The sequence below is a fragment of the Thunnus thynnus genome, chromosome 6 (genome assembly GCF_963924715.1).
Source record: "Thunnus thynnus chromosome 6, fThuThy2.1, whole genome shotgun sequence".
Taxonomy (NCBI): domain Eukaryota; kingdom Metazoa; phylum Chordata; class Actinopteri; order Scombriformes; family Scombridae; genus Thunnus; species Thunnus thynnus.
Window position 1 is genome coordinate 1,090,319 of NC_089522.1, and position 21,290 is coordinate 1,111,608.

A 21,290-nucleotide genomic window follows, 5' to 3' on the forward strand; every position below is an offset into this window, starting at 1 on the left:
GACTGTAATTGGTGGTCTGTCCCGGTCCCTGGTAGTAAGGGGCTCGAGGGATGAGGCTTTAGCAGGCGTAATGATGCCTGTAAGATGAGAGGGGATTTGACTGCAAGCCCCCGCCCTCGCTTAAATCCCCCCCTCATCCTCCTCTCTGACAGGGAGGATCCATGCACAGCAAACTGCCAGCACAAGGACACATGACGCCCTCACAGTATCAGTCTGGCAAACCATTATTAGCCACCGGTCCGTCTACCCAGAACCTTTCAGCCATTTAAGCCAAGAAATTGTAACTTGACATAATTCCAGAGAACCTGAACATGTCCTAATCCTGTCAGATTAGTCCAAACTTCCTGTGTGTGTTCAAAGGATCTGCGGCACGGAGGGCGTCTGGGAGCAGCCAGTCATGTGTTTTGTTTGGGGGTGTCCATCTTAGTGCAGTTAACAAGGGTTGAGAGTTTGTTTTAGGTGTTGGGATGTGATTTATCATGATGGGATGAGGCCCGTCTCTGCAGCTCGTCTCTGCTGCTGTGAGCTCCTTTGATGTGTGGGAGTGGGCGGGTTTGCTTTTTTTTGGCGTGTTTGCATTTGTGTGTAAGTTAGTGTGATTTCAAACTGTGCAAACATATAGGATAAAGTACGTGTGTGTGTGTGTGTTTGTCACATGTTAAGGCATGTGCTGCAGTCTGGACAGGGGGACCCGAAATGCCTGCTGGTTGTTCCAGTGCCCCGTAAGTTATACTTGGAAATCAAACTGCCAGTTTGTGTGTATGTATGTGTGCATGCACACCCTCTCCATCCACGCCAGCTGGCAGCAGCGTCCATGCCCACACACACACACCCCCCCTAGTGCTATTTATGTATTTGCTCAGCCATGCGACTTAACCCTTTCACAAGCAACCTCAACCTTAGGGCACGTTACACGCCAAGCAGAAATATGCCCTATGCCCTGCATTCCCCAGTCCTGAACACACACACACACACACACACACAGACCCGCTCCTCCCCTCGTTACCCACAATGCACATCTGGCCTGCTTTAAAACGGGGCAGCTTTTTGCACTGATGCAAGGAAAAGAGCCATCAGCAGATTCCTCCTCACTCATGCCTCCCTACAACCTTCTTCCAAGCAGAAAGCAACATTTATGAGTGGCTGTAAAAGCAGGAATTTTCTTCTCTCCTCTGTCATTCCACAGTTCTGATGCCAAACAAAGTTCTGGCTCATCACAGCCCTTGTCAATCAAGAGCCCGAATTATAAAAATATTCAATACTATAAACTGCAAGAATTGTATAAACTGAGCTACAAGCCTTTGATTTTCAACCACAACGAGAAAGAGACTGTATGACTGAACAGACGTATGTTCATCAGCACCAATTATTCCAAAAGTTTAGGTTGTAATCTAATATTATAAGCACGTAAGACATCTTCATATGAGACTGGACACACAATGTGAAGTGCATGCACACATACTCACACACACCCAGATCAATGGAAATGTCCATTAGTGTATAAGCAGGGATTAGAACAACTTTAAAAATGGTTCAAATTGAATTATCCTGCTTTTAGATGGCTCTAAAACATTTGTTGTCTTAGACCATAAAACAGACGTTAAATTCTTCTCTTGGTTTTATTTGTCCATTTGAAAAGTGGTCTGGTCTAAAAGCAATGCTTTATCTAATATCTGCCAATCAGTGTCATCCACCTTTAATATGATTACTGTAATTAAGATGGATTGATGACACACATTTATTATAGAATCGATCCAAAAAAAAATAAAACAACAGATCTGCAGAATTTCCCTATTAGATTTTAATTCCAAATAATAATTAAGAGTTCACAATAGAATTTATATTAAATAGTCATTTCACATGCTGGTAATGACACTGCATTGTGCACTATATCTATCTAGCATGTTAACATTAGCATTTGATCCCTCCATAAACAGCAAAAGCCAAGGAGCGGATGGGCTCACGATTTGCCTTGGCATCAGGGGAAAGGGATGGAAAAGTCCAGCTGTATTTACTTACCCCCCCCCTTGCCCCCTCCCCATCTCCATCTTACGTTTTTTGCGCTCTCCTTCTCCTCGGTGGGCCGATCCCTGGCTCTCTCCGGCTGAGGAGAGCCGGTCTCTCACCATTCCCACGGAAAGAGTTGCCAAAGCAAATTTGGCGAGAGGAAATGGAGACCCTGCTCCCTTCCCAAACCTCCCAATCTCTTCCCTTTCCTTCTCTATTTCTGAGTGTGTGTGTGTGTGTGTGTGTGTGTGCATTTAAAGCTGTTTTGCATGGCCTCCAGGCAGCAGTGGGAAGGCCTGCGGTACAAGAGGAGTCATTCGTTGCCTTCCCTCTCATTATTCTTTCTCTCTCTGTTTTTCCATGCGTATCACTGGTGTCATGTGAAATAATCACTTTGGTGATTTCCATGTTCGAACTTAAGTTAGAACCTTTATATGGTCCTCACCAGGGTGTGAAGATTGTGAAGCAGCTAATGGTATCTTTTAAGACAGACTTCTGGTGGTCCAGCTGAAAACAAGGCTGCTTTTCTTAATTCCCTTTTGGATAAGCAGAATTTTATCTGTGAAATCTTCTGTTTATGTGTCCGGCTGTGGCTCTCTGTTCATACTTGGTCCCTTGCCACAAACTGTTTATGCTTCTCTCGTTTTGTTCTTTTTTTTCCACCCCTTGTTGCCTTTTTTCTTCCCTTCTTTGCCTCACTGTCCTCCCCACCTCTGTTTTAGAGATGTGGCTGGGAATGTTGGCCCTCCTTTCCTTTTGGGACCAGGGGACTAATTTAGCCTCTTGAGCTCTCTGTTGTGATATCAGTAGCCTAGCTTAGCACTGTGTAGCATAGCCTAGCATAGTTTGGTTATCTTGCAGTTGTTTTTTTTTTAGCTTAGCACTGTGTAGCATAACATAGCTTGGCTTCATGTAGCATAGCCTAGCATAGCACCCCACTGAAGAGTTGGTGTCTGCTAAGCTAGCATCTTTTAGTATTATTTTTGGGAGTGCTCAAATGCTGAGCATATTATTCAGTTGAAGACACAAAAAAATAACAAAAGATATTTTTACAAGCTCATCAGCTACATTTCATCACATATTTAACAAGTTTGGTTATCTGGCAGTTGTTTTTTATCAGTTGCTGCAAGCGTTTAACCTTTAGCCCGGCCAGTGACAGCAGCTCAGGGAGGTTTCTCTTCTGTTCTGTCTACTAGCCTCTCTGGACTTTTCCTGGAAGCGAAGACCTCGGGAAAAACAGCAGACCCACTGCCGTAAAACATTTTCTGGGGAAAAAAAAAATCTCAAATGTAAATGTTGAAATAAGAAGGAATTTTAAAATGTCAGATTTCTAGCGTTATAGTGTCCCTCCAGGAAACAGACTCAGAGGTGACAGGAGAGCTAGCATATTTTGTGCAGAACAGTATCAAAATGAGTTGTTTTTGGCTACGAATGTGGAAACAAAGTGTCTTTTTGTTTTTCTTTCAAGTAGCAGGGAATGTAGGAGAAGCTTCCCTGCTAATGGGATAAATGATGGGTTATGTGAGGAGAGGTGGTACAGGCAGGTACTGCTGGGGCCTCCTCTCTCTATACAGCTACCTGATAGTCTGAACATCTGCCATTTGTCTGCTCACAAACACACACACACACACACACACATATGCATGCATGCACACAGCACTGTGTGTTTTTGCCTGGCAGGTGTCTTCACCTTCGAGTGCTCAGTCTGTTCTCCGGCAAGCTCAACAAGTCAATACTTGCTCTTTATAATTCCAAACTTGGAGTGAATAAACACAGTTACTTATATGCTGAGCACAGGAGAAATTACTCCTCGCTATATCAAAGTGAATATTAGATGAGGTCATTTCAAGTCTAGTCAGCAAACCAGTTCATCTTGAAGTCAGAACTGCGCTTCAGCAAGACTGAGAACCAGAGTCTTGAATAATAAGATTAATTTGATCCTTTGCAGTGCAGCACTGCAATAGTTTCACTATAACTATGTAAAGTGTTTTTGCTATTTACTTCATGGAAGACAGAGGCCCTATTGTTCTCTGTGACTCCTCAGCCAAGGAGACGATGGTGGGATGAACTAGTTGCCAAAATTGGAGCTCTGCGTGTGTGTGTGTGTGTGTGTGTGTGTGTGTGTGTGTGTGTGTGTGTGTGTGTGTGTGTGTGTGTGTGTGTGTGTGTGTGTGTAACCCACAAACACACAGTCGAGGAATCTCACTCGAGTGAGCAGCCTCGGTGCTCACTGTATTTTTATCCTTTATGTTTGTCTGGGTGCAGAACTGCACACACACACACAGGCAGAAGGAGAGCAGTAAGTGGCATTCTGACTTAGAAATTAGCATAGACAGGTGGTGAAATTCAGCTCTCCAGTCAAAATAAAAGCTTCCCAACTCTGCTCATAACAATTCAGCTTGTAGCAGATATAAAACCTGCTCAACCCTCGGAGAGAGAGGGGGGGGGACTCTAGTGAGTTCTAGTGAAGTGTCCCAAGTTGTTTTTTTGCATAAACAGTAGAAGTACATGTTGTCTGACACCTGTTTGTTTCCCAGCATGTGCGGCCAAGGCGACATGAGGTGAGCTACGCTGTCACTTCGTCTACAGGAAGGGCCCCTCCCTTTCCACCGCAACGGGCCCCTTAGCAAGACGTGCAGGGAGGCCAAAGTCAGGTCACAGGCAGGGTGCGGCTCTGTTCACCCTCCTGAGTGAAGAAAGAGCAAAGAAAACAGGTTGTTGGCCCTTTCATCTCGGCCTACTCTGGGGGGATGTTGGGTTAGGCAACCTGTTTAGCATCATACCGCTACAGACCGTTTGTCTCTGATAGTCATGCGGTCTTGACAGTGAGTCACATTGTGCGGTCAAAGCAAGAATGATTACTTGCTAAATGAAACGGCAACAGAGATAATTCTCAAGAATACCCAAGATTTACATTTACATTATTAACAATAACAACTCAACATCAGATATCAGTGCGCTGTTAAACTGAAAGGATCAGATTTTTATTTTTTCAAAACCATCCTGAACCAGTTAAAGGTGCAGTGTGTAGAATTTAGTGGCATCTAGCGGAAAAGACTTGGCAGAAATGAAATATAATATTCATAAGTATGTTTTTATTAGTGTGTAATCACCTGAAAATAAGAATCAAAGTGTTTTCATTACGTTAGAACGAGCCCCCTCCACTGAGGCCACCATGTTGCACCACCATGTTTCTACAGTAGCCCAGAACGGACAAACCAAACGCTGGCTCCTTTAACTTAAAGCCATCTGTCCAGAGCTTTCAACCACATTTCACAGTCTTCCTCAGTGGATGGTCAGTTGTCATAAAGATTCTCCATTTTTCTAGAAATTAAAATTCTCCATGACGACCGACCGAACTGCATCCGTTGAGGCAGACGACCGGGAAATGTAACTGAAACCTACAAAAAAACGCTGACCTCAATTTAGGTTACTTAGATTTTTTTAGTGAAAAGGTCAACCCTCTGAAGCACTTTTCAAATGAATCACACATAACTCAGCCATTATGTTCTTTTATTTGAGTCATAGAACAACCAGGGATTGGAAGTCATTGGTACTGTGTATCAGATGTTGCTTCTTGGTGGCCAAACTGAAGTGTAGAACATACTTAGACAATGTCAATGTATATTTTATAGGTACAGTATTGACTTTAAATTGACAGGTTTTCATTCTTGTGCCAATAATTTGGGTTTATGACATTTAGTTTGTTAAGATCATACTGTAAGCTCTGTACTCAGCGTCTGGGAGTTTCTGTTGAACTTCTTCTACTTGCTTTCTTTTTCTTGTGACTGGAATCTAGCTTGTTTGTAGAGGACATCCTGTAATCTATGACACAGGAAACGCACTCAGACAGATAGACGAATAGAAGTTGGTGGGGGGGGGGAGTGGCAGAAAATGAAACAGGGGTGGAGGGGGAGGTGAAAATGACAGATTGTGTCAAGAAAGAGATTGTGTGTTACCTCATAAAAGCCTGTCTGTCACAAGCAGCTGTATTTAAAGCTGCTAGGATTTGGTGGCCGTTTTCTTAAGCGACACTCCCGTTTTTTTCTGTGTGGCGCTCACATTAAAACTTTCCCAACTTTCACCTCAGCTTTGAGTTTATTCCCCGAGATCAAGTTTTCAGAAGACTTCCTCACAGGCTCTTTATGGCTTCTTTCCATCAGAGTCCAACAAGAATAACCTTTCCTCTAAATGTGCTTACAAGCCAACCAACTAAATTGGACGTGTTTGACATAAATCTGCCTCTTAATCTCACTGACATGAAGTTTGATCAGTTGTACAAAACCTCTCCATGAACTCGCTCCTGACTGACTCATTTGTAGCCCAGTGTGACCTTTGGTTCCTCACTTTACTAGCTGTCTGAAATAACACTTGTGATTTCTTCAAATAGGTACAACAGAATAAAGAACCCAGTGTGCCTCCAAAAAGCGCTGCTGATTTGGAACATTTCATGCATTCCTTTAGGTTTTTTTTTTTTGTTACAGCAGTGCTTCCTGGAAGTGGGACCACTAGGGGTCTTTGAGAACATTTCAGAATGTCCACAGCACAGTGAAGAAATGTATTATTTAATTGCCTAAAGGTCAAGACAGTGAAAGTCAATTTTAAGCAGAGGTTTCACTTCTCCAGTTGTCTTTCTAGCAGTTATGTAAGTTTTCTTTAAACTACATCTATCCACTGATTCCTCCTCAGATGGGCTTCCTTGTGGAAATATCTCTTGAACTGGGAGTTTGTGGTCAAATTTATTTGAAGGTTCGTAGCATAAAAGACTCGGAGGTTTTGAACACGACTCGTTTAGAAATGAAGCTTTTTTCCAACATAAAGGCTGCACATCAGTGGAGGCATAACACATGTTTTAAAAAGACTTATTTAGAGCCGCAAAAAATGGCTTCACCAAGGTAGAAACCTAAAGAAATCATTTATTCTACATTGTTCAAAAAAAGCTTTTAATGGTGTTTTGTCTCACTGTGTCAAACACCAGAGGCTTGCAGACAGAGGAAGTGCTCTGAAACTGCAAGGGTTTCAAAAGACACAGACAGTCTTCAACCGAGAAGACTGTTATCACCCCAACCATCCTGTCTCTCTCTCTCTTTCTCTCTCACACACACACATACACCCACATCCACTCGCCCAGACACGTGCTCACACACGAGCCCCTGCATGGGGCCCCCCTATGGCAGCTGAGACGAGCCTGCCACTCTCACTATTTCCACATATGCTGCCCCATGACTTGAGGCTTTGTGAGTTTCCCGAGCAGGGGATATTCCTAGCTGCCATGTGTGAAGTAAGGGGCTGTAAATTAGCATCTGACAGATCCGGGCTTCAAAGGTCCAGTAGGCTAATGTCATGCCAAAATAATACTGTTTCTTTCAGAATTGCACTCAAACTAGCCCACAGAGCGATTCTTCACTGGAAGCATGAATGATAATAATAAAACGATATCTGACTTTTGATAGAAGGTCAGTGTCACCCCCACAGACACCAGTGTAATACTAGTGTGTGAGGTGTCATGTTCACAGTATGAGGTGTTGGAGCTGAGTACATAGACAGTGCAGTCTGGGCATGTCTAACACACACCTCAGCTAATCGGAAAGCCTTATCTTAAAGGTGTGACATCCTGTCTATGCTGTGTAATCCACACCGTATCATAAAGGGGGTGAGCTGCAAAGTGCATGGATGTATGCACACACGCTCACACACACACACACACACACATACACACACACATATACACATATTTTTGTGTCTTTGAAGTCAGCCCTGCCCTGTCATTTGCAACAGGCTGTAAGTCAGAGGCTTATCAGGAGAGTGCTCTCAACTTTCTAATAGAAGTGTCTCAGTCACCCATCGTTCAAGGTCTGAGTGTGTGTGTGTGTGTCTACTGGAGGAGGATTTCTTACATTTTCATGTCACACACCCTCAGCCGTGGACCTCCATTTGTTAATATTTACTCCAAGGGGCCCACATAGGAAGATTCCAATGGGATCATTTGTAAGTTTTGCAGTGGATCTCATCTGAAAACCAGCACTACAGACATCATCAAGCCTCTTTTTTTAAAATAGAAATTCCCACCATTGCTGTCTGTTTGCCTCACGTCTAGCAGGCCCACTGCTCAGTAATCTAGACTTGCAGATCCCCCCCCCCCCCCGAAGCCCCCACCGCTGAGTCCTGCGAGCTCGGCCAATTGTTGACCTCCCGACGCTTTCCTCCATCCAAGATTACCAAGGCCGGATCTCACCCTGACGGAGAGCCACGGCGTTGGCAGCCGGTAATCCACGAGACGAGGACTGGCACGTGGCGCTGAGACTTTGCCCAGAGGCAGCACAGTGTGTGTGTGTGTGTGTGTGTGTGTGTATGTGTGTATGTGTGTAATCAGCCACTCTCTGGGCTGAACTGCAGGCACTAGCCTCTAGCCTCTAGCCCTGCTTTACTGCCCTGATATGTAGGACATATCTCTTCATCTCTCGATAACCCACAAACCTACCAACCACAGGCAGGAGTCCTCCGAGCTGTTGTAGTGATGATCCTGTCTTTTAACCAGCTAAAAACAATCTACAAACATCCAACAGGCTCTTTTATCCTTTATTTTACTTGTACTGTAGCCACATTAAGTTCTGCACTCTGTGAAGGCGATGATGAGAACAATGACAACAGATATTGGCTGTATCGCTTTGGTACAGACTGTCATGTTCATGACAAAAACAAGACACTTGGTTTCACTTTGGTGCCTGTATCTATATGCAAATACCTCCTCAGATGGGATTATTTGTAGAATAATAGCTCTTCAAACAAGGTCCTGATGTCTCGTCTCCTGTTTTTACCTCCTTTAAAATGAAACAACTAGAAATCCATAAATATCTTTTTCAGACTTCTTCAAAGGGACCAAAAAATGTGTTCACAGAAATAGTTTTCTCTCCTACTTTGAAACTTGTAGAGGTGTCCTATTAGACCAGGAGGAAAAGGACATTCTTGGTCATGTTGAAAAGTCATTGAAAGTCATGGAGTTGTACACAGGATGGGGGGGGTTGGGGTGGGGGGGGGGTGGATGGAGGACAGCTGTCACGTCCTCAGTGGTATTTGTTCGTCTAGCCACGCTACTTTCCTGTGAGAGCAGCTCTGATTACACAGACATGTGGCATAGCATGACACACTGCCAACATGGTCTAGAGAGGCAGAGAGAGAGAGAAGGTATCTAACCCCATTACAAATGACCACCTGTTGACACCACGCAGGGGGCGGTGTGAGTGTGTGTCAGTGTGTGTGTGTGTGTGTGTGTGTGTGTTCTGTCCACTCCTGCACTGCAGAACACTGTAGATTCCTGAGGGAGATCCTCGCTGAGAGAAAATGAGAGCGAGAGAGCAGCACAAAGTGAAGCAGGGAGAGAGAGGTTGAACTGTATGAGTGAAGAGAAATATGTGACCTCTACTCCAACACATGACATGTAAACACAAAAACATACTACATGTATGATAAGTTGAGCCTGAACAGTGCTGAGTCGCTCACAGCACAGATGGTTTATTTTAAAGAATGTGCTTTTGTATCACCATCATATTGTATACATCACAATATTTCAAATTTCTGGCATGATCACTTAATTTAAATAATGTATAAATCTTAAAGATGTCAGAGTTTCAGTCCCTGGAGAGACAGTGTTTCAGTGTCTTAAATCCAGATTTCGTTATTATCTATATTCTGCATTATGTGTCTATATGAGACCCATACTAAGTAGTACGTGTTGTGTAAAACGTGTTGCATTTGATCTTTTGGAAATCTGTACACACTGTTAAACAACAAAATGCATTGCACTCATTCTTTGTGTGTGTGTATGTGTGTGTGTGTGTGTGTGGCAGCTAGTGACAGCCACAGCTTGGATAGGCTGAGGTCATAGCCACAAAGCCACCCTAACGGGGGAAAGAGAAACAAACCCCTACTTGTCTGTCTCTATGGGTGTATCTGTGTGTGACAGACAGATAGATAAACACATACACACACACACACACACTGCACACTGCCCCAGTCACCTCTTGCCTCCTCTCTTGGCTGCCCATGAGCAAACACACCTAGCTATATTGGATCTCATGTGTGACACATTGCCATGGTCTGGACTCTGTGTGTGGGTGTGCACAGGCAACTTTGATAGTGTGGTAACCCTGAAGCAACTCACACACACAAAGTCAACACCACATCTAAATTTAAACACACTCACACTTCCAGTTATCAGTAACCTCCGCTGGCACTCCCCTATCAGGCAGCCTTATACACACACACACAGTTATTAGAATGTCTGACACTGTTGGGTGCATTTTCAGTTCACTGACATTTTAGTGTTACAGTTCTTGCTCGCTGCCAAGTGGGCAACCTGTGGTGCATTCACTTCACGGTGGAGAAATTGACTGATGTGTTTGCACATTTGAGCCCATCTGAGCCCATCTGAAGTACTACTGATCTTTTCTTCTGATTGTGAAATAAATTTAAAAAAGATGATTCCAACATTCTACCTGAGTGGAAATCAACTAGATTTAAACCTGCAAACTCAAAACAATGTCCTCCTTTTCTTGCAGGTGTCAGATCCCATCCCAATCAAAAAGTCCAAACATGAAGACTTCCCATCACAATCCCCACTGGCTGACAAAGAGAAGCAGCACGACTGGCTACAGTCCCTGTCCAACTCCAATAAGGTAAGTGTTGCTAAGCTCAGGGAGGAGATGTTGATGATGATGATGATGCATGGTGCATGAGATGAGATGTCATGTAATATTATACAGAGGTTTCTGGATGAGGGTATCGCTTAAATTTAGATTTAGCAAGCCATACGAACGGGAGATGGGGGGGGGGGGGGGTGTAACTGTAGATTCAACGGATTGACTTACTGAGATGGAGTGAAGTTTGAGAGTGTATTGTAACAGAATATAACCACAGTGTAATGATGGATGGATGTGAAGATCGATATTCCCTAAAAAAAAATCTCCCATGGAGGTAAAGTTACTAACATCTTAGCTGTATACTCAGAATACCTGCAACAATTTATCTTCACACTCACCCTGCTCAAGTCACACAACACTTTACTTGATGACAGACGTGCCTTTTAATCAATGGACCGGTCTAAACGAAAAGCAATCATGTACTGCAACCTGAAGCACATTGTAACGCTAATAAGTGAATATTTACAATCAGAAATAAATAATTGAAGTTGTATTGGATAACCGTAAATTTCTATGCCACCTTTCTGGATTACACCAAAGGTCATAGAGCCCTGTCTTCCATCTAAACTGTCTAATATTAAAAGAAAAATATCAAGCAAACTTGATGTGGAAACACCCTACAGCATCTACGGTGGTTATCAGGCGTGGTGTAATTTCCTCAGAGACAAAAATAACCTCTTTTATGCTGAAATTCAACGATCAAGCACATCTAATTTCTCTAGCAATAGCAGTGTAAAAAAAGTGGCCAAACAAATATTTCATCACAAAGACAGTGACATCATGGTATTTATGTCTTAATACCTATATTAAGACATAAAGAAATACTCTTCTTAGAACAATAATGTGTGTCAGACATGGTTTTCCAGAAAAATGTATACAAGTGTAATTACCACATTAAAATCCTTAAAATGGCATCTACTCCTCTTTCCTCATTAAAAAGTCCAGAATCTATAAATATGTAAATATATGTTTCATCTCAGAAGATGTCTCCTGCTTCATGTTTCCACATCACACTTGTGTGAGTTGAATATTGGACCATGATTGTTTCTCAAAGGAAGGGGACATGTTGTAAAACCATCTGAACCTCCAGTATCATAGCATCACTGGTTCCATATGCAGCCATAACTGCACATCTGGCTATATCTCTACTGAATGCATTTTCTTTACATCTTACGTTATTGCTCTTTTCTCAGGGGCTTAACTGCATCCAGCCCAGGCAGAGACCCTCAGCATTTAGACCTTGGTCCCCACACATCTCTGCTGGTGATAAGGAACCCTCCAGTCATCCCCTGGCCCTGCTGAGAGACAGGTGAGACCAGCACAGATCTAAATGGGAGACACTCTTACCAACAGCACTTAACTGGCTTTGAAAGAAATGAACTTGAGACGGCGAAATATGTGGTTCTAAGAGAAGCTTTTACTGTGAAAGATGACAGCCATTTTGTTCAGCTAGATCTGATGAGCTCCCAGCATGCTCTCTCACTTGTCTGGGTGGGCTGGTGTCACAGGGGTCAAGTCTGACTGTACCACAGCCTCCCACACTCCACCATTCACACACATTTGACACACACTCATACAGTGGGCACCCACTTGGCATGGTGCTACCAGTGCAGCCTGCGCCTTATCACAGTTGATCTGGCCCAGTTTCTCATAAAGTGGGAGGAAAGAGCTGCAGGCTCTTTATTTGAATGTTTCTTTCCCCTGTCAGCATAGGCTGCTTTCAAACTGAACCATACAATATGGTACTGGCTGTGTTTATGCAGCATTCAGTTCATAACCATGTTACTAAAGTAAGCTTTACTTAGGTTTATTGCGAGACACCCGCATAAGTTAAGTCTGGCTTAAGATATCTGGTTTCCTCCTAGTTTCTACAACTACAAGAGCCTGGAGAACGCTGTCGCCCCTAATGTTGCCCTCACACCGCTGCCCCTGGGAAAGGTGGGTCCCATGTCCCCATCGGTGCCCAGCACCTCCCACCCAAGTGGAGGTGAACCCCCAGGTGAGGGCGCCAACGCCAGCGCAAGGCCTCGCAAGAGAAGAGCCACAGGGGAGCTCCAGCTCCCAGCACCTGAGGGCCCCTGCCCTCCGTCCTCCACTGCCAGCAAGCCACTGCCACCACCACCTCAGGATGACAAAGACTCTGAGGTGGAGATTGAAGTGGAGAGCCGTGATGAATGTAAGCAAAGAACCCAATACCAGCAACCAGCTATGAATAGAATATGTGTTACGGGGCTAAACTGGTTCGCTAAAATTAGATTTGACAAGATCAACCAAATCTTGACAACTGAGAAGGAATCAGTTAATTTCCACTGCTGGAACCTCACCCTCTCTTGTGTCTCTGCTGTCTCCCAACAGTCACTTCGTCCTTGTCCTCCCTGTCGTCACCATCTTTCACCTCGTCCAGCAGCTCAGCTAAGGACCTGAGCTCGCCAGGTGCCCAAGGGCCAATCTGCACTGTCACGTCGGCTGAGGGCGCCACCCCCGCAGCCGCTCCCATTGCAACTCCCGTGACCCCTCCTGAGCTGGGGCTGGAGTCGGAGCTGGAGAGTCTGAGGCAGGCACTGGACAGTGGACTCGACTCCAAAGAGTCAAAGGAGAAGTTCCTGCACGAGATTGTTAAGATGAGAGTGAAGCAAGAGGAGAAGTTGGGATCGGCTCTGCAGGCCAAACGCAGCCTCCAGCAGGTAGGGTTCTTCTCATATCATTGTTAGACTAGTACCAAGTGTTGGTCATCTCAAAGACAAAGAGAACATTGGAATCAGTTTCAAGTATGTGCGTTAATGAGTAATAGTGGTTGTAGTAGTGATTAGCCTAGCTTAGCACAAAGACTGGAAGCAGAAGGGAACCGCTAGCCTAAAAATATACCTAACAACTCCAAACCCAACACACAGAGTTGTAGACTTTGAAACTTGCACTCATATCAAGTCACTAAACTGATCTTAACTTGACCCAAAACACTATTAATACAGTTTTTCACTTCCATGGTCATCACTCAGAAACCAGAAAGAGTCGCATCTTGACTTGCAATTTGTAAACTGACTCAGACTGATATCACTGAACAGCCGTCACGTAACCCTGGTGATCATGTGCTTCTTTTCTTATTCTAACAGATATGCTAGATACATATATACTTTGTATATGATTGCAATTTAGAGCTTGCACAATATAGAAGTGTATCACTATTGGCTGAGAGAATGGGATACCCCAACCCAAGGTGGCTCATACAAACCTTACAGGGTTGGTGTTGTGGATTAGGGTGATGGTGGATTAGGGTGATGGTGGGGCCTCCTGTGCTTTCAAATTACTCAATTATATCTCCTTTTCTTTCAGTTCAAGGCTATCTTTTTAACTTGTTACTCGGCTAAAGGAATATAATATATCTGTGCTAAAGCCAAGCTAGTGACTTCCTGCTACGTTTGAAAAAAATACTTTTACTTTGTGAGGAAACTTAGACACAATCTCACCGTCCTGAAACATCCTGTTGAAGTCTCACCTGTGCAACAGCAGGTTCTTCCCTTCATTCAGGATCAGACTATATACTGTCTTACATCTCCAGACATTACGCCACGTAAAGATGCTGCATTATTCATTAGTTTGTATTCTGATTGGCTGGGGGTGAACGTCAGGCCACACCTCCAGCCAATCAGAGTAGGTGCTCATTAATAATGCAGATTTTACTGAAATAGCTCTGGAAACAGCCTGCTGGAGGACACAGGGGAATCTGGGCTGTGAGCAAAGATGAATTTAGAGAAATCTAAACAAGCTTGCCTCTATGTTCTTGAAATCAGACTAGACAGAAAGTTTTCAAAGTTGGCCCACTGAGAAAATGACGAGTTTAGGCATCAAAATACAGAAGTGGAGATTAGATTAAAAGTCATTATCACTGTCCGCAAAGTTTAGCATGAGTTGGCAAGTGATAACAATGAGAGCGGATGTTGCTGCAAAGGGAAAGGCCAGACTTCCATTTTTATTTTTGGCTTTGGACTGAGAACAAGAAAATGCCGACGAAGGAGTCTGTGTGGGCGAGCAACACAAAAAAATGCATCCCGAGCAAAGGAGAGATTCCAGTGCAACAGCATTCCACTTTCACTTTCCATCAGTGTTGAGAGGAGCTGTGTAGAGGAAACACAAACACAACCAACAACTGCAAAGCTAAAAGTACAGTGGTCTTACTTTAAAACAACCCACTGATGAGTTGAACTTAACCCCGACCCCGATGCTGTTGAAGGAGTTCTTATGTAAAGCCTCTGTAGAGTAAAGGGTGTGATGGGGATCGTTCCTTTTCACTCTTTTTGTAGGAACCAACAAAGCTTGATGACAGACATGTTTGTCCCAACTGCTAGTTTCCCATGAGAAGGCTATGGGCGTGTTTCCACTGCACACACACACACTCTTGCACTCTTTCAGTGATTCAGAGGAAGGAAACCTAACTTCTGTCAGCTCACACATTGCCCTAACCCCTGACTTGGCTGGATGTAAACACTGGCATGGACACTTCAGCTTACTTTAATAAGTCACTGTTGTTGAGTGTTAACAGCTCAGAAACAGAGTAAAACAGTCATGTGACAGCCTCGTCCACTGGCTTTCACAGCGTTTGCACAAGTGTCGCGGGACGCTGAGTTTTCTTAGTGACAGAAACAGTCATTAATTACATAAATATAAACCTACGATGGACAGTCACTCTCTTTTGATGCCGACTTCTACAATCCTCTCTTCCCAGGAGCTGGAGTTCTTGCGGGTTGCCAAGAAGGAAAAGCTGCGAGAGGCGACCGAGGCCAAGCGTAACCTAAGGAAGGAAATTGAACGCCTGCGAGCAGAGAGCGAGAAGAAGATGAAGGAAGCCAATGAGTCGCGGATCCGCCTGAAGCGGGAGCTGGAGCAGGCCCGGCAGCTGAGGGTCTGCGATAAAGGCTGTGAGGCCGGACGTCTTCGCGCAAAATACTCGGCACAGGTCAGTCAGACACCATAGCTGTTGGAGTGAGGTTTCAAGAACTTGTCGATCTGTCAGTTTGTCACGCTTTGGCATTAAAATCTTTTAAAATAGAAAGTTTAATGATCGCTTGATGATACATCAGAGAAACATAAGGCGTGTAGAAATGAAGTAGACAGACACTAACAGTCCTATGGTTGAAAAGTCTAGACGATTATGTCAACACCCTCAGAGTAATTGCAGTGTTTCACTGTCTCAAGCACTCTCAAGGTCAGCAGAGGAGAAGGCAAGAAAAAACCCCACATTTCCTCGTCCCCAGTCAAAAATAAATGGGTGTAGCCTAAAGTGCACAGACGTATGATAAGTCCCCCTCTGAAAGGAAACAGGAAGAGACGTTGACTTCCCTCAGGCATCATGGGAAATGCAGATTAGACAAAACAAGAGGGAGGTTATGCTCTCCAGCTGTGTCTGCCTCCCTGCAGTGACTGCAGCTGTCTTTGGAAGGCTGTTGTTAAGAGAAGACGTTTTAGACGTTCATTTTGCTTTGCTGCACTTTTCAGAAGCTTTCAGAAATATCTTCGCTCTGAAAGATTGATTTTTTTTCTTAGAGAAAAGGCCAGTTGTTTCCAGACGTCAGCTTAAAACAAACAGTATGTATGAAAGAAGTCGTACTGACATGATTAAAGTAAAATGAGTAGAAATTAGAAGGCTGATCTGCCAGCGCAGTGAGACAGTTTGACTGGAAATATTCTGATTGATGAAGTCTTGTCCGTATAAACTTAAACAATAGTTTAATGATAATTTTCACGTCACACAGTCCCATTCCAATTTTTCAGGAAGGAAGAAAGTGAACACAAACTCACACTAAGTTTTATCGTTGCCATGGAATCAGTTTCCACATGGATCGATGGTGCAGAATGTGATCATTTATTTGTCAAATTTGGAAATTCACTTACAGAAATGGTAAAATGTATACATACATCTCGTTTCACAGGTTAGATAGTGGTTTTAAGCCTACATGGTTTGGAAACAAAACCAAGAAACTTTAGCAATGCAGGAACAAAGAATGAAACTCTGTAGAAACACTCAGACCACATCAACACTTCACCGCTGTAAGAATGATTTCATGGATCGTCTGAATGCAGCAGCAGGAATTAGTTGGTTTTTTTGTGACTGGATAGCATTTGTGAAAATGTGAAAATGATAGGTAGTCTGTCTGGAAAGTCTTCAACACCATGCAGAGTTCTGGTCATATGGGACAGACGAGCGTGTGAACAGGCATATGCATGAAATATTTCAATAAGCAGTCTGTAAATGACCAAATTGTTAATAACAGGGTCAATAGTTCATCACTGCTCTCCATACAGTCAGATGTAGTCAAATCTGTTCTGCTGCATGATTTCAGCTGTTTCCTGCCATGTGTTTTCCAGATCGAGGACCTCCAGATGAAGCTGCAACATGCAGAGGCCGACCGTGAGCAGCTCCGAGCCGACCTGCTGCAGGAGCGGGAGGCCCGGGAGCACCTGGAGAGAGTTGTGAAGGAGCTGCAGCAGCAACTTTGGCCCAAATCCAACAGTGACAAGGAGGGGACACCCAAGGACACGCCAGCTGACAACTAACCTGGCAGCCGACCTCTCCGCCCAACCATTCCCCCCTCCCCCCCCCCCCCCCCGTCGCCATGACCCCCCCGTCATCTTCTGCCCAACTCAGACCATAAACTCATCCAGGCATCCTGGGCCGGCCACAGCGCACCACTGTCCATCACCTTCACCCTCCAGAAAGACAAATAAGACTCTCATCCTCAGACCAGAGACGGAGAGAAGAAATCCAGGAGCTACGTCCTCATCATACCCATGAGAAGTCCAGTGAGTGGTTTCCTCAGAGAAAGCCTGGCGATGGCTGCAACGAGGAAACATGTTACTAAATCAAGCTCTGACTAGCACCTTCCAAACTCAAAGAACTAAAAACTGGATCACAAGAATGAAAGAAAAACAGATGTATAGCACAAAGAGTGTTTGTACCTGCATTTTCTCTGACAAGAAAATGAGGCTGGACTTCTGGACAGACATCTGTGATAAAAAATGCTTAAAAAAACGATCATATTATATTATACAGTTATACAGCTGTTGAGAGATGTTATAGTGGTGCATCCATGAGGGCCAGGCTCACACTTAACCCACAGTTCCCCGAAGAAGTCTCCACCACCGTCCCTCACCATGACCAAGATGGAGGATTTGAAGACATTATAAGCTATTTAAGAGACTACATAGCGATATGTAAAGAAAAAAAAAAGAGTTTCTTTGTTCCTCTGTGCTATTGTAGTTTGAAAAATTTAAAAAGATACAATTGAATCAGAAGATGAACAAAACAAGCAAATGAACTTTCCACAGTGCCACCATGGTTTTGTCGGTTTTGCGGGAAGCCAGCACACAGTCCACTGAGTGGAAAAGCATCACGTTCAAAATTCAAGCGCCCCGTTTTGTCCTCACCTCGTTTTCGTAAAATCATTTATTTCTAATTTCTGAAAGCGGAGGGTAAGCTTGTATTCAAACTGATATTTTTCTCTCTTTGGATCAAATCTTGGATTGGGAATTTGGAGAAAAAAAAAACATGCTGTGTTCAAGGCACCTTTTTTTTTTTTTTTTTTTTTTTTTTTTTTTTAGTGAGCACTTGTTTTCGGATGATCAATAACAATATCCAACAGTCTCCGTCACAATGTTGCTCACACTACACATACACACTGGTTGCCATATGTGTTTTTAAGCATTTGGGTCAAAACCCTGAAGTGTTTATCTTCTAAAGGTAAAATACTCCAGATGTGAGTGTGGCCTCGCCAGCATGGTTTTTACTCCAACTGACATCAGTATCATCATCTATAATTTTATGGCTGTATGGGGCACCCATGGCAAGAACCACAAAAATGTTCATTTTAATTAAATTAAGGTATGTAAATATAAATATATGTTGTTGTTTTTTTTTTTTTTTTTACTTTACAATAATGACTCGCACTTTGTCGTAACAAAATACTGTTATTACTGCATTGTACTCCCACTATTGTCCTCAATCTTACTTTGAAAAACATCATCTTATACATGAATGCTACCATATAATTCCAGTAAGTATTTTGTTGATTATATGCATCTCGAATAAATACTGTTGTTCTGTTTTCTTAAGGCAAAGTATTGTAAATAAACAGAAAGAAAAAAGGCTCTACCTGTTGCTTGCTGATGCAGTCTGGGATTGTTGGAAACATTTTGGGCAACGGATTCTCCCCTTTTTGTAATATAATTGACACAAAATGTCACACAAACACAAGGTTGAGTTGTAACGAGTATGACAAAACTTCTTCATAAGTCAGTAAATTGTCATAGGAGCCTGAACAAACAGTCACGTCTTTGCAAGGATAAAATCTGATTTTATTCTGAAAGGCAGATGCCAGGAATCTGCCGTCACACAGTGGGTACAATGCAATCAGAATGTACATGGTGTTAATGCAAGTTTTCCTTTGGTTGTTGATGTTGTTTTAAACGTGGAGATATTTTATTGCTTGTCTGTTATGTTCACTTTTTTCAATAGAAAACTCATATTTTCTTTATGCATGAAATTTGAGAAAGTTTGCCATTCATATAGTCAGTTATTGGGCATTGATACTGTACATGTAAGGGTTTTATTGTGTTATGCAATATAAAGCAATTTGTCTTATTTAGAAGAGGAAAAAGTAAGTAAAAAAGCAACAAACCGTATATTGTTCTTAAGAAAAAACTTCACACTTGCAAAAAACAAGACATCAAAAAAAAAAAAAGAAGAAAAAAAAAAATTCAAATGCAATGCTGGACAACCTCAAGTGCCTGGATGTGGGCGAAAGGTTTCCAGAGTAGGAAAACTGATGATGAAGCTGTTGGGGCGGGGCCTCCCATCAACTTCCTGATTGCAGGTTTCAAATTAAAAGCCCCCTCCCTTGCTCAGCAGCTCTTTCTATCAGTATTCCTTTAAACCAACCAGTTTACAAACTGTTTTCTTTTTCAACGCAGAGAACAATTGAACAAATGCTAGACGCTTAAGGCTTTTTTTTTTTTTCTGAATGAATGCTTTTTTTTTCTTCATTTGAAATCAATGATATGCATGTTCAAACAATTTTTATAGAAGATCTTGAAAAGCCACTTGCTTCGGTGAATTGTTACTTTGGGTTGTATATAAAGACTTAACTGTTTAATCCCAGTCTGTTGATTTGTCCCGAGGCGGGCATGTCGAGGATAATAAAGAGGGCATTATGTTAAAAGCCCGTTTCTTATCCAACATTACTAATGTTGCTCAGAGAAAGACACTGTGTCTGCAACTTTGGCAGACCTAAAATTGGTACATTTTGTAGTTGTTTTTACACTCAAAAGAGTTAATAGCCTATGTGTAGTTTACTTTACTCATGGTTTTCTACAAAAGAAGGGAGACAATAACGACATTGGCTCTTCACTCTCCCTTGCAAAAAGAAAAAAGCAATTTAATGTCTTGTTTTCTAAAGGAGAATCATTTTGCTAAATAATGGACAGTAAAGCAGCAATAACAGTCCATATTAATAGACAAATACTAGCCAGTGTGAAGATTTGAATAAGAATTTACAAATGTAAATATTTTTTTCATTTACAATATTGTATAATATATGTACATGGTGTTTCCTTTTTCAAAAAGAAATCTTTTCTTACAATAGCTGTCTTGTTTTTTTCGTTTGTTTTGTTTTTTTTGAATTTGTGTTTTAACTAAGATGTTTCAAAAACAGTTAATGCAGTGCGTAAGAGAATATTCCCTACATAAACATGTTAATCCAATTCTTTTCTTTTTTTACTGTAGAGTCTTTATATTGAATGACTTTTTTCACCAGTTCATATATATTTTTAACAGTATGTTCAGTATCAGATAGCAGACCTGCAGTATGGGTCACACACACATGACTACGCCACCTTGCAGATTGTTTTCCCCCCTTCATCCTCATGTATCTTTTTAGCCCTGTGCTGCTGCTAATACTATATAAACCTTACAATTCTAGAAATATTTTTATGTAAGAGGTAACTGTAAGCTTTCCCATTTATTAATGCCACATATACAGTATGAAAAAAAGAGCTTGGCTTATTCATCTATCTCCCTTGTTTCCCTCATTTTTCACGCCTTTTTCTGCATCCCTCCTCCAACAACACCCTTCCTCTTCTCTCACGACACGGACTATATTGTAAAGTAAAGGACTTTATGAGATTATGTTTGAAAATAGCTATGCTTATATACTACAGTGACTGAATGTACAGTGTATAGATGCATTACCAGAAATAAAGTTGTTTGTCCAGATTGAATGACCCAGTTTCTTATTTTTGCTGCCTGTTTGGTGAACAACATAAACCCTAATTATCTTTCAAATACTGCAGACAATGTGCTTTTTTCCTTCTAATTCAGCTCCCCCATGAATTCAGTTTGGTAAACATCAGTTCAGCTAAAATATTTGTTGTCGAAAAAGGGGATCTTGTCAGAGACACACACATCATCTACAACACTGGTTCCCCCCCCAAGGGGTCGTCAGATTAATCTCATGGGTCATAATACAGGGATAAATATGTTGTACTGTATTTCTGCTATAAATCATCCACTAAGGACCATGAAACCATTGGTGGAAC

At 42.6% G+C, this 21,290-nt stretch overlaps 1 protein-coding gene across 1 annotated transcript in view; it reads left to right on the plus strand.

Moving 5' to 3' along the window:
• skia (v-ski avian sarcoma viral oncogene homolog a) overlaps positions 1-20,967 on the plus strand; it is a 79,198-nt gene extending 58,231 nt beyond the window's left edge. Inside the window, exons 2-7 of the mRNA XM_067591199.1 lie at positions 10,566-10,682; positions 11,900-12,015; positions 12,572-12,882; positions 13,062-13,390; positions 15,427-15,657; positions 17,067-20,967. Coding sequence (XP_067447300.1) covers positions 10,566-10,682; positions 11,900-12,015; positions 12,572-12,882; positions 13,062-13,390; positions 15,427-15,657; positions 17,067-17,255 — 1,293 coding nt within the window. The 3' untranslated portion in view covers positions 17,256-20,967. The remainder of the gene's footprint in view (positions 1-10,565; positions 10,683-11,899; positions 12,016-12,571; positions 12,883-13,061; positions 13,391-15,426; positions 15,658-17,066) is intronic.
• The last annotated feature ends 323 nt before the right edge of the window (positions 20,968-21,290 follow it).